Raw genomic sequence first — 16257 nt, 5'->3', positions numbered from 1 at the left:
GATTTGGGAAGTTTGAAGACGGTGGAGCTAAAGAACAATGAGTGCTTTCAGTTGGTAGTAAGGGGTGTGAAGAGTATCTGGAAAGCAAATAGTTCATAAGATCAGTGAACGATATGGTGATCAGTAGCTTAGTGGGCACAAGGGCAAGTGAGCAGGAGATGGGTTAAATCTACTGCATAGGCAAAATCATTTCATACATACACATGGTAGTTTAGAAAGATGAGGGGGGGGTACAGAGTGATGAAATCTAACATCAATATGCTTCAAAATAGTTTGTGGCAAAATATCTTTTAATAGAATTTTTTATTTTACACAACTTGGCAAATAACAGCAGCATCTGCAACAGTGTGACACAGGCAAAGATTCAGGTTTTAAATGACAGATTCCACTGCAAAAAAAAAACCATAGTACATTCTCACCAGAGGTTAATAACTGCACAAGGCTGACAGTACTCGCTCTCGAAACAGAGTCTCTCAAACTCTCCTGTAGCTGGTAGGGTTAACCTTGTTACCAGCTACTGGGACATTAAACAAGTGGATAAGGTTCACTGCAGTGCAGATTTCCATTCTGAGCCTCACATCAAGCACGTGCCACTGGAGTCTGGTGTTTTCCTCACTCCTGGAATTTTGGAGCTGGTGGTTATCTATCCTCTGAAGTCTCACGCTTCCGTCTAGGTTTCCTTGTCCTCCATTTCAAGGAAGTCAGCCAATGTTGCCGTGTCAACGGGAATGAGGAGATACTCAATACCATCAGCACCCTGGCAGATGTAAAGAGCGCAACGGATACGTTAGGTATTGATCCACTCAAGCAGCCCAATCTGCTTCCCACGATTTCCGACGGTAAGCCATGGCTCCTCCACAAGCATCGTGAAATGTGCTCTCATTTCCCCCCCATAATTAACATGCTCATTGCTACTCCTACCTCCGTTAGAACTCATGCAGAGCATAGTTGGGGCTATAAAATGGTTGAAATGGGAAGTTGGAGGATGGTGGAAATTAGGCACTGTTATGGACCAGAACAGACTAGGCCCCCTCAAAATATTTTAAGGTGGTAGCCTGGACCCTAACCTTTTCTTATTTTAAAGGCAAATGTAAAGTGTCTGTTCCATATGCAATATGACTGGTCAAACTACTCGACGTTAAATGAAACACAATGTGTTTACAGTGTTTAAATAAAATCAAAGAAGGAGGAATTGAGAGTAACAATGCTCTTGGAAAATTTAACAAAATAATAGACACAGTAACTACTATTACTAATTAACTGTTCTAATGTAGTAACGTCCCATGAACACACCCCTTGGCAAAAAGGAAAATTCAGATACAGATTCTCACATGCAGTTCTCCAATCTAGGAGGGGGGAAAAAAAAACTATCGAGAAAATTCAGAGAGAGTAGCAGCCAGGAGACATTCAATGAAGCTTCCAACTCTGTTAAGGTCCCTTCTGATGCTACTGATAAACCAAAACCCAGAAATCCTAATCTATTAGAGCTGGCTACACCCATTCAGGCTGTTTAAAAAAAAGACCAAAAGCCTCCCAAGCGGTCTTAACTAGCCAGCTCGCACCTCTATCTTAAATTCTCTTCAAAAACAAAGACCATGACAAAACAACTTCTTACTGTGATAGCATCGTCACAGCAGGAATCCTGCTACTGATCACTGGTTAAAGGCAGTGTACATTAATGAGTCCCTCACTGGCTCAGGAGCCACTTTCTCTCCAATTCCTCTTTCCTCCACACAGATCTCCCAGGTCCATGCGTGGCAGTGCCTTCCAAACCTGATCAGCACATGCAGACTTTCAGAGCACAGCTTGAAGGGAGAACTGCTCAGGGCTGTGGTGTACACCATAGGGCCGAGGGTCACTCTCTGGCTGAAGGGTGTATTCTGGGTGAACTGCGCCTCACCTTTTTATTCCTGATGAGTTTGTGATCCCGGAACTCGGTGAGTTGCGCCCGCAGGGTGAGGTTACTGTTCACCAGGAAGGCATCTCGACATCGATGGTAGAAATCTTGAAAGGATAAACCTAAGGATGAAAGGATAAAGATTGGAATTAGTGGCAGTAAAACCATTGCGGTAAACTCACATGACTAATAATCCAGAGGCCTAGGCTAATGCTCAGAAAACCTAAGTTTGAATCTTACCATTAGAGCGAGTAGACTTTAATTAATAAAACCTAGAACTGAAAGCTTGTCTTTGTAACGTTGACCATGCTAATTGTCAGTAAAAACCCATCTGAATTACTAATGTCCTTTTAAGGAAGGGCATCTGGCATGCTTACTTCGTCTGGGCTAGAATGGATTCCACATTAAGACACGTACCAGTGTGGGTATTATCCTGTGCGGGCAATCGCTTGGGACTGGCAGCAAGTGTCTGAGGTTAAGACACTCCTTGCCCCTCCACAGAACACGAGCCCATGCTTGCTGTGTGAAGGGCTGCGCCATCCATCACTGCTTCCCCCGCCCCCGGTACCAACCATTCCCCTACCTGTTTCTACACACCACCCCACCCTTACCTGGACAGGACGAGTTATCCTTGTTCTCCAGCTGAAACTGAGCCAAGAGTTTAAATATTCCTCTGCAGCACAACAAATAAAAAGGATGTGTCAGAACATAAGCGTCAGGAGCAGGAGTAGGCTTCTTCAGCCCACTCTATCGTTCAGTAAGATCTCGGCTGGTACGATTATGACCTTAATTGCCCTCTCCTAACTGCCTTGTACAATCCTACACCCCTCTGTAGATCCAAAGTCCAATCCAAATAAATAACTCAATAAATGACTGACCATCCACTGCTCTCCAGGGAAGAAAATACACTAACTAACCTCAAAAGAACAAATTCATCTTCATGTCAGTGTCAAGTGGGAGACCCGTAATTTTTAAGCTATATCATCTTGTTCTAGTCTCCCCTACAAGGAAAGAAAACCTCTCAGCATTCACCCTGTTAAGGCCCCTCAGGATTTTTTAGGTTACAATATGATCACCCCTCAATTGTTCTGAACTTGAATGAACACAGGCCCAACCTTTCCTCCACAGAAAAGCTCCAAACTCCAGGATAGGCCATTGAGGACTGAGAAGAGAAAAACTTTCTTCATTGAAAGGGTAGTGAATCTGAAATTCTGTTGCACAGAAAGCTGTGGAGGCCATCTCATTGAATACATTCAGGAAAGAAACTGATAAATTTTTAAATTGTAAGAGGCATCGGGCATAGAGGTAGTAGGATCATGAGTGACAGAGCAGGTTCGAAGGGGTGAATGGCCTACTATCCTTCCTAATTTCTATACCTGTAACAATCTGGACATTTCAATACCGCTACACAGTTCATATTTAAATTTCACTGACTAGTGAAAATTGCAGATATTGCCTCTGACTCTACATCCCTCCACCCACCCTGACCCCTCCCCGGGTTCACTGAGCAAAGGCTAGGTGATGCTCAGTGACCTTTTTTAATGCAGGGGCCTGGACTGCTTTCGACTGCACTCCACCTGATTTCCATCATCACAGTGCCCGCCACCCTGGGCCCATTACCTGGCGTTGGGAGTGAGACTACGCAGTACATGAATCAGTGAGCTCAGTGCCAAGGCACCTGATTGATTGACCAGCAACGAGTTCTCATATGAGGTCTCCTCTGTGTAGGATTTAAAGGTCGTCACCTCGTACCACAGCCAGTTGAAGAGACAGCTCCGTGTCTGATCCCACACTGTCAGACAGGAAATCAAAATGGCAAACGTTACATGTGCGCTCTGCAGCCCAAGGGGAGAAATCACCTCCAGCCCAAAAGGTTTCCCAACCTCCAATCCAAAGACTCCCCACCCCACCCCACCCACTACCACCACAGCATCTGCTATCTACAGACAGGGTCATGGCACCATGCCCCAATCATGCAGCCGAACCCCCTGCAAATTTGGTCTGGATCCCATCAGCTCTGTGGCATTTCCTTAATTAATCTGCAGCTTCTCTTCCAAGTGCTGAGGTCGGGGGATGGTGCTGAAAGATTGAGATCGTTCAGCAGGGACACACCAGTGAGCTGGTTTCCCACAAGGAGTGGCAGAGAGCTGGGGTGAAGCAGTAAGTCACACACTCTTGCCAGCTTTGGCATTCTCAATCCCATCCAGGCACCTAGTCGAGACTGGGGAAAGAGTGAAATGTCATTGTGAGCCATGCGCGCGCGCGCACACACACACACACACACACAGGCTGAAGCTACAGGCACTCACTCAGAGGGGCATTCAGGTGATCGATGGAAGCCAGGAGGTGGATGCCAGGGATGGCACTGAGCTGGCCCAGTATCTGCTGGTTCCTATCCCCTCGCAGCATCTGTCCATCGATGTTGTGGATCAGAAGATAAAGATCCAGTGTGGAGTCTGGAGGGGAGAAACAGATATGAACAACCTCTCCAAAAACCCACAAGATGTGACAGATAGCATCCGCTCTTCCCCCTATCCCCGCCCTTCCTGAGGTGCACATACTCCAGCACCTCCCTGGCCAACATTCCTACCCCCTCCTCACCATCAACGGGTGACTGTGACGCACACTATGAACAGAGAAATCTTGGCAGATACAAACCCTCCTGAAATGCCCTGATGATGTAGTTGAGCTGGTCAACAGGGTTCCGGAAGGTTCCTTCATGTCCTAAAACCTCCTCGGTTATCGAGTTCAGAATCTGCAGCACATTAATTGTTCAGTTATAATTCAAGATGATGCTAACCCTCCCCCCTCCCCCACAACGAACCCCCTCCCGCCACACATATAGCCCCTTCCCTCAACATCCCCCGGCTCAGCCTTGTGGTCAATTCCAACCCTTCCAGCTCCTCCCACAGCCCACGCCCTGCCTCAAGGATCCTCGATAGTGATTTACAGATGGGGAGTGTGGAGGAGCCAAAGGCTCACGCACAGTTTGAAATCCGGTGCAATCAACATCTTTGCCTTCTTTTGAAAAAGGTTCCATGTTTTGACGTCAGCTCGCTCTCCGCAAATACTCACAGATTTAAGTGTGATACTTGGGAAAAATCCATTCACTACCACGTGGACAGTTCCCTGTAGCATCTGGCAGCGGAACTCTTCCAGCAACTCCTTCTTGGAGCCCAGTCCATACAACACGAGGCTGAAGCCCAATCTAGAGGGTGTGGGGGTGTGAAGCGAGAAGGGGGGAAAAAGAGAGAGAGACAGGAGATAGGGGAAGAGAGAGATGGGAAACAGAAGGAGGGAGAAGGGTGAAAGACAAAGAACGAGGAAAGTAGATCAACAGCTGAATAAAAGGATGACAATTGATTTTCGGATGCAATACTCTGCTCAGAAGGCTTTGCAGGCTATAGGACGAGGAGTAGGTCATTCAGCCTGTTAAGTCTTCCCCACCATTCAATACAATTATGGCTGACTGAACACTTCAATGCCTTTTCCCCATGCCATCCCCATAACCTTGTTGCCTCTGGTGATCTATCAATCCCCTCCTTAAACATACTCAAACACTCAACTTACACAACCTTCTGGGATAGTGAACTGCAAAGGTTCACAACCCTTCGCGATTATAAAAACAAAGTTTCCACATCTTGAACCTCAGTCCATCCCCTTATTTTTAAAAGCTGAGACTCGACTCTAGACTTCACAACCAAGGATCTACCAGCATCTACCCTGTCTATCACTTTGAATATTTTTTTAAGTTTCAGTGAGATCGCCTCTCATTCTTCAAATATCTAGAGAATACAGGCCCAGTTTGCCCAACCTGGCCCAATCCTGCCATCCCAGGAACAAGTTTGATGAACCTTCAGTGCATTCCCTCTATGGCAATATCATTTTGCCGGAGATAATGGGACCAAAACTGCACACACTACTCCAGGTGCAATTGAACCAAGCTCTTATACAACTGAAGCAAGACTTCACAACTCAAATCCTCTTACAATAACGGCTATCATTTTGTTAGCCTTCGTAATAGCTTGTTGCACCTGTATGTTAAGCCTTCAGTGATTTATTGACAAGGACACGGAGGTCTCTTTGTACATCTACACTTTGCAACCTCTCATTTAAAGAAATAATCTGTACATCTGTTTCTCCTACCAAAGTGGGTAACCTCATATTTTTCCCCACATTATTTTTCATTTGCCATGTTCTTGACAATTCTCTAAGCCTACTCAAATCCTGAAGCTGCCCAACATCTTTCTCAGAATACACACTCCCACCTAGCTTTACATTATCTGCACATTTGGAAATATTACATTTTGTTCCCACCTCCAAATCATTGATATATATTGTGAACAGCTGGGACCCAAGTACTGTTCCTTGGGGTACCCCGCTAGTCACAGCCTTCCAATGCAAGAATGACCTATTCTGTTTTCTGTCTGTTAGCCAATTCATTAATCTATGCCAGTACATTAGATCCTATCCCATGTTCTTTAATATTTCTAATCAGCCTCCTATGAGGGACTTTATCAAAAACCTTCTGAAAATCTATGTATACTACCTCCATCAGCTCTCTTATATCAATTTTATTCATATTATCTTTGAAGAACTCCAATAAGTCCATCAATGTGATTTCCCATTTGCAAATCCACGCTGGCTATGCCCATTCAGGTCATTATCAGCCAGCTGTCTATTTATCCCATTCCCTATAAGAGAATCTATCATTGCCCCTACAACTGATGCAAGGCTAACAGCTCTGTGGTTCCTGTGGTTCTCTGTCACTCCATTAAATTGTAAGGTGACATTTGCTGCCTTCCAATGCACAGGAATCTTTCCAAAATCTATAGAATTTTAGAAGATAATCACCAATGCACAATCTCTATTGCCACCTCCTTCAACACTCTGGGATATATCCCAATCAGGTCCTAGAAATGTATTGGTTTTCAACCCCATTAATTTCTTTGGTACAATCTTCTTGCTCAAGTCAATTTCCTTCAACTCTTCATCCTCATTGTCATTTAGATCTCTAGTTCTGAGAGATTTCTAGTATATTCCTCAGATGAAAGGAAACTCAAAGTAATCATTTAGGTTTTTGGCCTTTTCTTCAGTTCCCTCTATAAATTCTTCTGACTCTGCCTGAAATTGACTCATTTCTTTTTACATACATCTACAGAAGCTTTTACAGCCCGTTTTATGATTTTTGCTAGATTGCATTCATCTTCTATTTTCTCTTTCCTTATCAGTTTCTTGGTCCTTATTTGTCGTATTCCATAAACCTCTCAATCCTCAGAGTTATCACTATTTCTGGCAACTTTATAGGCCTTTTCTTTTAATCTTATACAATGCCAGACATCCTTTTAAACCACGGTCCACTGACCTTTTTTGAGTTTTTACACTCAAAAGGACTGTATAGTTTTAAGTCACATAATAGTTCTTTAAAAACTATCCATTGCCTACGTACTGTCGTGGTTTTTAATGGAACTCCCCAACCCATTTCAGCCAATTTGTGTCTGACACTCACTGTGTTTGCAGCATCCATTTGCGAAAGAGCTTCTCATGTTCCTTGTTAAGCTGTCTGAGTTCTGGAGCAAAGGGCACACTGTCGTCACTCAGCAGCCTCTCTAAGGTCTCCTGAATCAGGATGGGAAGTGAACAAGTGAGTTTTCAGGATGTTGGCCGGGACTTTCCTACACAGCTTCCCCTGCACATAAAGCAGGACTGTGGGGAGTCTGGGAATTCCCACAGCCGAAAGATAGCACTAAATATGGACAGAAATTCAAGTCATTGCAGATTTCAACACAGGAACGGGAGATTTTTTTAAAAGATCATTGTGATATTGAATTTTATTTTGTATTGTAACTGCTGTCCCAATATCTCAATTCCGTAACCCTCAATGCCCTTCCCGAACAATAATCAATCAATCTTGGTCCCAACAACACATACCTGGTCCAGTTTTGGGGTCTGCAACTTCTGTAACGTGCGATCAGATGTCAGAACCTTTGAACTGCTGTGGGCTTCGAAGTAGAGCTCAACATGGCTTGGCTTAAAGAGAAGGAGAAACATCAGCAACGTCCAGTAACCCAGGGACTGTGTTAGAGAGTGAATCAATCAGTACAGTGACTGCCCACAGATAATTCATCAAGACTGGAGCCAGAATGGCAGAAGCAACGTGCTTTTTTTTTAAAATAAAAAAAAAAAGGGGTCAAACACATACAAATTTAAAATCAAGAGCAATCTGCTCACCATCTTCAACAGTGGGAAGAAACTGATACCAGCATCAGTAAGATAATATCAGAGACCTGTGTTATTATCCAGTAAGGTCTGGCAGGAATACTCAAGGCCAAGTGGAAGCCGGGAACAGGAAATGATTTAATGTTAATACAGGGTAATGGGGTGAGAACCTGGTCGTGTGTAGATATAAGGAACAAGCATTCGGTGGCATTGGGAGTTTTGTGATACGAGAGTTGGAATAAACAAAGTAAACTAAAGTAGAAAACAGTATATGCCCGAGTTTAACAAACTCTTAATCATCAATATCTCAATCATCCTCAACTTGGGTCTGTGCTCACAGATCTGCCCTGAGGGTGAGTGGGCCTGATCAGGGCCAGTCTCTGGGCATGGTCCTGAAGCAGAACTTGGACCACACCCTGGGTCGGCACCTGGGCCAAGACTTATAATGGAACCTGAGCCTGGACTTAGCATCAGTTGGACCCTGAGTCAAAACTCTTATTACAAACAAAGCAGAGCACAGTTATTGAGCTCACCGGGGCGAGCTTCCTGGATTTCTTGACTGCGGTTTTGCCCGGAGTTGGAGTGGGTGTTACTGCTTCCGGCATCAGTCTGGGATTGGAGACTCCTCCCGGGGAACTCTCCATTCCTCCCTCCGAATCCGATGAGGAGTAATCACTCTCACTGCCACTACTCAAGTCGGCCAGATCTGGTGAAAGCAATCAACAGCTTCAGTCAGTACAAAAGGGGAAATGAGCCTGCCTGCCCAGGACTAGACACAGCCCCTGCCCCCAACTCCCAATCCTGGCACAGGCACATTCCCAACTCTTTCTACCACTGGGCATGGCCCATGTCATGCCCAGACCAGACATGGCCCTTATTCACATGTGACCTCCACAAGAACTGGACACACTGCTCCGCACCACCCTGTTCCCCAACAACTGGACACAGCCGCTATTCCCACCAGTGGAATTGGACACAACCCCTCCCCAATGTGTGGATATGGGGGAGTAGGTTTTAGTCACTGAGAACCCTCGCATTCGTATTCTGTTTCATGTTGGAGGATCCCTTCCATTCAACCTTTCAATATTACACCCCTGCTCTGTGCCACCACACTCACCGGTCAGCCTTTTCCTCAGTCTGTAAGGCGTTGTTGATACAAACTTCCTCTTGCTCTGTGGACCAGAAAGCTCAGTTTAGAATGCAGACAAACGGTTGACCTTCAAGAACAGTCTCGCACCTTGGTACATACCCAGTGCTTGATTGGATACCAGTCAGCTCTCATCCCAAAATGTGCAGAGACACAAAATCAATCACACCTCGGTCAATCTAGAATCCAATGCCAGTCTGTGCCAATCTTACCAACCGCATGCACAGATTTCCCTTCTTTCTGTGACAATCAGTGAAACTCTCATAGCCAAGGATAGGTCCAGGCTCCTGGGGACAGTGAGTAAGGGCAGACGCAAAGTTTAGGTACAGAGTAAAGCTTCCTCTAGACTGTCCCCTCCCAAATAAAGGACTTCATGGCACAAAGCAAACGTCCAGCCAGGGAGGTAATCTGTGGCGCTCAGCAAAAATACTTCCCAGTAAGGAGGAAGGATTCGAGGAGAGGGATAAACCAACCATGGCTAACCAAGGAAGTTAAGGAGAGTATTAAGTTGAAAGAAAAAGCACAAGTCAGTGATAACCCCCAAGGACCAGGATAAATTCAGAATCCAGCAAAAGAGTACTAGGGTCACAGATCACGGAAACAAACCCTTCGGTCCAACTCGTCCATGCCGACCACGTTTCCCAAACTAGACTAGTCCCATATGCCTCTAAACCTTTCCTAATCAAGTGCCTGTCTAAATGTCTTTTAAATGTTGTAACTGTACCTGCATATACCACTTCCTCTGGCACTTCATTCCGCACACGAACCACCCTCCCTGTGAAAAAGTCACCCTGCAGATGCTTTTAAATCTTTCTCCTCTCACCTTAAAAATACACTCCCTAGTTTTGAACTCGCCCACCCTAGGGAAAAGACCTTTGCTATTCATCTCATCTACGCACTTCAAGATTTTATAAACCTCTGTAAGGTCACCTCTCAACCTTCTCTGCTCCATTGAAAAAAAGTTATAAGGATAGGCTGAAACTCAAATCCTCCAGTCCCAGCCACATCCCGATAAATCTTTTCTGAACCCTCTCCAATTTAATAATATATTTCCTATAGCAGTGCGACTAGAACAGCACTGAGTACTCCAAAAGAGGCCTCACCAACATCCTGTACAACCTCAAAATGACATCCCATATACTCCTATACTTAAAGGTCTGAGCAATGAAGTCAAGCATGTTAAATGCCTTAACCATCCTGTCTACTTGTGATGCAACTTTCAAAGAACTATGTACCTGAACCCCTAGGTATCTCTGTTGTACAACACTATCCAAGGTCCTATCATTAACTGTATAAGTCCTGCCCTTGTTTGTTTTACCAAAATGTAACACTACACATTTATCCAAATTGAACTCATCTGCCACCCTTCAGCCCATTGGCCCAATTGATCAAGATCCCTTTGCATTTTAGATAATTAGATAATTCTAATTCCTTACTGTTGACCATACCACCAATTTTGATGTCATCTGCAAACTTAAGAACCATCCCTCCAATATTCTCATCCAAATCGTTTATATAAATGACAAACAAATGTGGACCCAGTATCAATCCCTGCGAACAGCGCTGGTCACAGGCCTCCAGCGTGAGAAAAACCTTCCACCACCACCCTCTAACTCCTTCCGTCAAGCCAATTTTGTAAGAATTGGCAAGCTCTTCCTGAATCCCATGTGATCTAACGTTACTAATTAGTCTACCATGTGGAACCTTGTCAAAGACTTTAGTCAAGTCCGTGCAAACAAAGTCTACCGTTCTGCCCTCATCTATCTTTTGGATCATGTCCTCAAAAAACTCAATCAAGTTTGACAGACACGATTTCCCACGCACAAAGCCATGCTGGCTATCCCTAATCAGTCCTTGCATCTCCAAATGCATGTAAATCCTATCTCTCTGAATCCCATCCAATACCTTATCCACCACTTCTCCTTACAACCTTTCTTAAATAAAGGCACAGCATTAGCCACCCTCCAGTGCTCCAGCACCTCACACGTGGCTGTAGATGATACAAAAATCTCTGCTAGGGGCCCTGCAATTTCTTCCCTAACTTCTCACAATGCTCTGGGATACACTTGAGGAGATGTATCCACCTTTATTCTTTTTTAAAGACGTCCAGCACTTCCTCTGCTGTAATGTGGACTGTTTTCAAGACATCAATATTTATTTCCCTGAGTTCACTAGCTTCCATTTCTTCATCCACAGTAAAACTGACGCGAAATATTAATTTTGTATCTCTCCCATCTCCTGTGCTTCCACACATAAAGATCAACAAGGCTGTTTAAGATCTGTAGAATTTCACTCCTTACTTCTGAGACTATGCCCTCTGATCCTAGATCCTCCTACAAGGGGAAACATCTTCTCAGCATTTACCCCTGTCAAGCTACTTAAGAATCCAATTTGTTTCAAAGTGATCATCTCTCATTCTCCCTATTGACTCCCTAGTTGCCCTTTTGCTCTTAATGTACTTGGAGAATGTCTTTGGATTATCCTTAACCAACAAGGCTATGACTATCCCCTCTTTGGCCTCCTGATTTCCCTCTTAAGAATGTCCCCACACCCCTTATACTCTTCACTTAAAAAGATAATAAAGAGAAAAAAAAAAACGAAAAAACTGATAATATGTGCTTCTTTAAACGTATAAATAAAAGGTCAATGTAGAGATAAGCCCATTAGAAGATGAATCTGGAAAGGTAGTTATGGGGAACAAGGAAATAGCAGAGGAGTTAGACAGATATTTTGCAACAGTTTTTATGGTTATATTTCAAACGGGTGGAGGAATTAAGTACCATCACCAGCAAAGTAGTATTAAACAACCTCATGGGGCTAAAGGAAGCTTAGACCCCTGGCCCTGATGGTTTGCATCCTAGGATCCTAAAAGGAGGTAGCTACAGAGATAGTGGATGAATTGGTTGTAATTTTCCAGAAATACTTTGATTCTGGAGAACCACCAGAAGATTGGGAAAATGTGACACTCCTATTCAAAGAGAGGCAAAAAGTGGGTAACTATAGGCCAATTGGGCTAACATCTTTGTTGAAAAAGTATTGGAATCAATTATTAAGAAGGTAATAACAGAACATTTGTAAAATCATAATCTAATCAAGCACAGTCAGCAGGGCCTTGTGAATGGGAAACCATGTCTGACTAATTTAGAGTTTTGAGAAGAAGTCTCAACTAGAGTGGATAGAAGGGAACCAGTAGATGTGTTGTATTTGGACTTCCAAAAGGCTTTCACCAAGGCACCTCACAAAAGATCAAGTCATACGAATCCATGGTGTTGGAGGTAGTATGTTGGCACGGATAAAGAACTGGTTCATGGGCAGGGAATGGCGAATGGGAATAAGGGGTTCTTTTACAGGTTGGCAACCTGTAGGAAATGGGGTTGTGCAGAGATCAGTGCTGGGACTGCAAGCAATTGTAATATATAATAATGACTTAGAGGATGGAAGCGAATGTACTGTAGCCAATTTTCAGATGACAAAAATAGGTGGAAAGGTTGGTTGCAAAAAGGATACAGACGGTTTACAGAGAGATGTTGATAGATTAAGTAAATGGGCAAAAGGTTGCCAAATGGAGTATAATCTGGGAAAATGTGAAATTATTCATTTTGAAGGAAGACCAGAAGAACAGAATGTTGTTTAAATTGAGACAAATTGCAGAAAACTTCAACACAAAGGGACTTGGGGGTACGTGTGCACGAAACACAGAAAACTAGCACGTAGTTGCAGCAGGTAATCAGGAAGGCTAATGGAATATTAGCTCTTATTGCACAGGGATTGGAGTATAAGTGTAGGGAAACCTTAGTGCAACTGTACAAGGTGCTGATGAGACCATATCTGGAGTACTGAGAGCAGTTTTGGTTCTCTTATTTAAGAAAAGATATTAATTCATTAGAGGCCGTTCAGAGAAGGTTCACTAGGATTATCCCTGGTATAATCCAATGGGTTGTCTCATAAGCAAAGGTTAAACAGGTTGGGACTTCTCTCTCTGGAGTTTAGAAGAATGAGAGATTATCACTTTGAAACAAATTGGATTCTTAAATAGCCTGACAGGATAAATGCTGAGAAGATGTTTCCCCTTATGGGAGGATCTAGGATCAGAGGGCATAGTCTCAGAATTAAGGAGTGCAATTTAAGACTGAGATGAGGAGGAATTTTTTTTCTCTCAGAGGGTTGACCATCTTTGGTACTTCTTGCCACAGAGAGCTGTGGGGGACAGAGTCCTGTGTATATTGAAGGCTGAGATAGATAGATTCTTGATCAGTAGGGGAATCACGGGTTATGGAAAAAGGACAGGAAAGTAGATGTGAAGAGTGTCAGATCAGCCATGATCCTGTTTAATGGTGGAGCTGGCTGAAGGGGCCAAACGGCCTACTCCTGTTCTTATAACCTACAGTCTTATTGTCCACGCTCCGTTCTTCAAAAACTCCCACGGATGATACATAGGTCAGAATTGAATGTCTGCTGATTGCAAGGTACCAGGATTGATCCTGTGAACCCGTCTGGTTTATTACTCTCTAACCTCAGGGCAGACAGATAGAAAATGGATGATCTGTTTCATCCTTACCTTAGATGGGGTCTTGCACTGGTTTGATTGTCCTGCAAAAACAACAAAACAAATTCATTCAACATCACACAATCACAACAGAAAAGGCTGGGAAGAAGCAGCTCCCATCGGATGTCTGAAACAAGACAATGCTGGGATTGGGTGATGGCCCACAGAGCCTCAGCATGGCTTCATTCCCATTAAGCAACTTTTTGGCAAATCAGAGACCATCTAATCTCACATTCAGCATAGTTGCTGTGGTGTCTCAGCTGGGAGCGAGCAACTGGGGCTAAAACTGATCTCTGTGCACTGAGTTAGGACAGATATAAAAGAGCCAACACCAGCCCGCGGTTGAGCACTGGATCACTGTCCTGTGATCCTGAATGGAGATGGGTGCTATGGCAATGGCAGTACCCATACCAGCAAAGGGCACACAGTACAAGGGGAAGGGATGGTTTATTACAATGCAGACACTATCCTAGTTACAGCATCAGCACAGCCAGCTAGCTTCCTTTTGTGACGTTTGCTTGGATTTGAGGACTTACCATTATCCTTGATCGGATCTGCTGTCAGTTGCTGGTCAGCTAAGGAGAACGTTACACCTTTTCTCGGAGTCTGGGCCAGTTCGGAGGCTGAGAGTCAAAACAGGATAAAGCAAACTTTTAAATATCAATGGTCTCATTTGCCATGCAATCTGCAGGGAGAGTAGTGGTTCCTGTCCCCAGCAGCCCCCAACAACACCCTCAGCCCAGCCATCCGCTCCCAGTACACACACACACACATTGACCACCCCAGAATTGTGTGCTTGATGAGGCTGTGTAGAGGAAGCTTGACTCTGTATCAAAGCCCATGCTGTGTTGGAAATGTTCTCCGATAACTCTCAATGCCAAAAGATGGGAATGTCCCTTTGACGCATTGACAGTTCGAGATCGACAAAATGATTTTGTTGATCTTTTGGCAATAGATTCACAGTTCAGTTACTCAGCTGCTGCTCTGGTGATTCTCACTTCACATCTCTCCCTGTACCTATGAACAGCACCCCACCCCCACCCCAAATCATGAACCGCAGTCACTGCACCCGCCTGGGGTCTCTACAGCCACACAAGTGCATCGCCGCCTCCTGTTTCCGAGCCCCACATCCCTACCTACGAAACACATTTCTCACTTTGTCTCCAAACGCCACACAGTTACCCATCCCTAACAAGACGTGGTCCCCAAAACTCACCGAGCTTTGCCATCTTGTCTGCTCTTTTGATGGTTTGAAAGGTGAAAAGATCTCGGCCGGCTGCAGACACCCCATCACTCAAGTCACCCTGGCAACCTGCAACTACAAGGACAGTTCAAATTGCTAAAGCAATTGCACCAACTTCGCAACCACAGCAGCAGCACAACTGTGCAATTTCAGCTCAAGGCTCCCGATATTTATATCAAATTGTGGAGCTTCCTTACTCCATACCACAATTGAATACCTGGGGCCTGACACTCCAGTAATAGGCTCTGGACCTGGCCTTGTTCAACAATCTTGAGTATACGACAGTGACACCATTGGTTACACTCTCTCAGCAAGATAGAGTACAGCCTGCAGTACAGCCAGTACCTGAGTCACCTGCTCCAAGCACCTCCACGTAATCACGCTCATTAAAGACTTCCAGACTCTCCTGAGCCTGCTCTGTCTTCTCCCGTTTCTGGGAAGCCCGCTTCACACTTAGCAATGTCCCAGGCACATTGTTCTTCTGATTAATTCCTGTAAAGTAAATCATCGTGAAACCCATTAAACAGTGGGACACCAGAAATCATTTTCCAATAAAATGTTGCAGTCAGTCCTCAGGTGGTTGAAAGGATCAGGGAAGAACAATATGCAGAAGATATAAATGTGTACAGGAGAACGTAGTATCACCTGGGAGAGATCCAAGCTTAGGCATACCCTAACAAGGTATTGGAGAGTGCAGAAAAGATTTAATTCAGAGGGGAGATAGTAGGAACTGCAGATGCTGGTGAATCTGAGACAACAAGGTGCAGGGCTGGATGAACACAGCAGGCCAAGCAGCATCATAGGAGCAGAGAGGCTGACGTTTCGGGCCTAGACCTTTCATCAGAAAAGGGGAGGGGAAGGGGGTTCTGAAATAAATAGGGAGAGAGTGGGAGGTGGATAGAAGATGGATAGAGGAGAGGATAGGTGGAGAGGAAACAAACAGGTTGAAGAGGCGGGGATGGGGCCAGTAAAGGTGAGTGTAGGTGGGGAGTTAGGGAGGGGATTGGTCAGTCCAGGGAGGACGGACAGGTCAAGGGGGCGGGATGAGGTTAGTCGGTAGGAGATGGAGGTGCGGCTTGAGGTGGGAGGAGGGGATAGGTGGGAGGAAGAACAGGTTAGGGAGGCAGGGACGAGTTGGACTGGTTTTGGGATGCGGTAGGGGGAGGGGAGATTCTGAAGCTTGTGAAATCCACATTGATACCATT

At 44.7% G+C, this 16257-nt stretch overlaps 1 protein-coding gene across 1 annotated transcript in view; it reads right to left on the bottom strand.

The window, feature by feature from the left end:
• Window positions 1-272: 272 nt before the first annotated feature.
• Window positions 273-16257, bottom strand: part of orc2 (origin recognition complex, subunit 2) — a 16881-nt gene continuing 896 nt past the window's right edge. The window contains exons 2-16 of the mRNA XM_048599093.1: window positions 15398-15544; window positions 15026-15127; window positions 14346-14432; window positions 13822-13853; window positions 9234-9288; window positions 8650-8822; window positions 7829-7927; window positions 7407-7516; window positions 4973-5105; window positions 4556-4652; window positions 4207-4353; window positions 3518-3689; window positions 2509-2570; window positions 1901-2019; window positions 273-757 (exon numbers count right to left, since the gene is read on the bottom strand). Of these exons, the coding sequence (XP_048455050.1) occupies window positions 671-757; window positions 1901-2019; window positions 2509-2570; window positions 3518-3689; window positions 4207-4353; window positions 4556-4652; window positions 4973-5105; window positions 7407-7516; window positions 7829-7927; window positions 8650-8822; window positions 9234-9288; window positions 13822-13853; window positions 14346-14432; window positions 15026-15127; window positions 15398-15544 (1622 nt within the window). The 3' untranslated portion in view covers window positions 273-670. The remainder of the gene's footprint in view (window positions 758-1900; window positions 2020-2508; window positions 2571-3517; window positions 3690-4206; window positions 4354-4555; window positions 4653-4972; window positions 5106-7406; window positions 7517-7828; window positions 7928-8649; window positions 8823-9233; window positions 9289-13821; window positions 13854-14345; window positions 14433-15025; window positions 15128-15397; window positions 15545-16257) is intronic.

Source organism: Rhincodon typus, chromosome 7, assembly GCF_021869965.1.
Source record: "Rhincodon typus isolate 14 chromosome 7, sRhiTyp1.1, whole genome shotgun sequence".
NCBI classification, from domain to species: domain Eukaryota; kingdom Metazoa; phylum Chordata; class Chondrichthyes; order Orectolobiformes; family Rhincodontidae; genus Rhincodon; species Rhincodon typus.
Note: the sequence above shows the minus strand (reverse complement) of the source record. Positions and strands in the feature narration are given on the sequence as shown.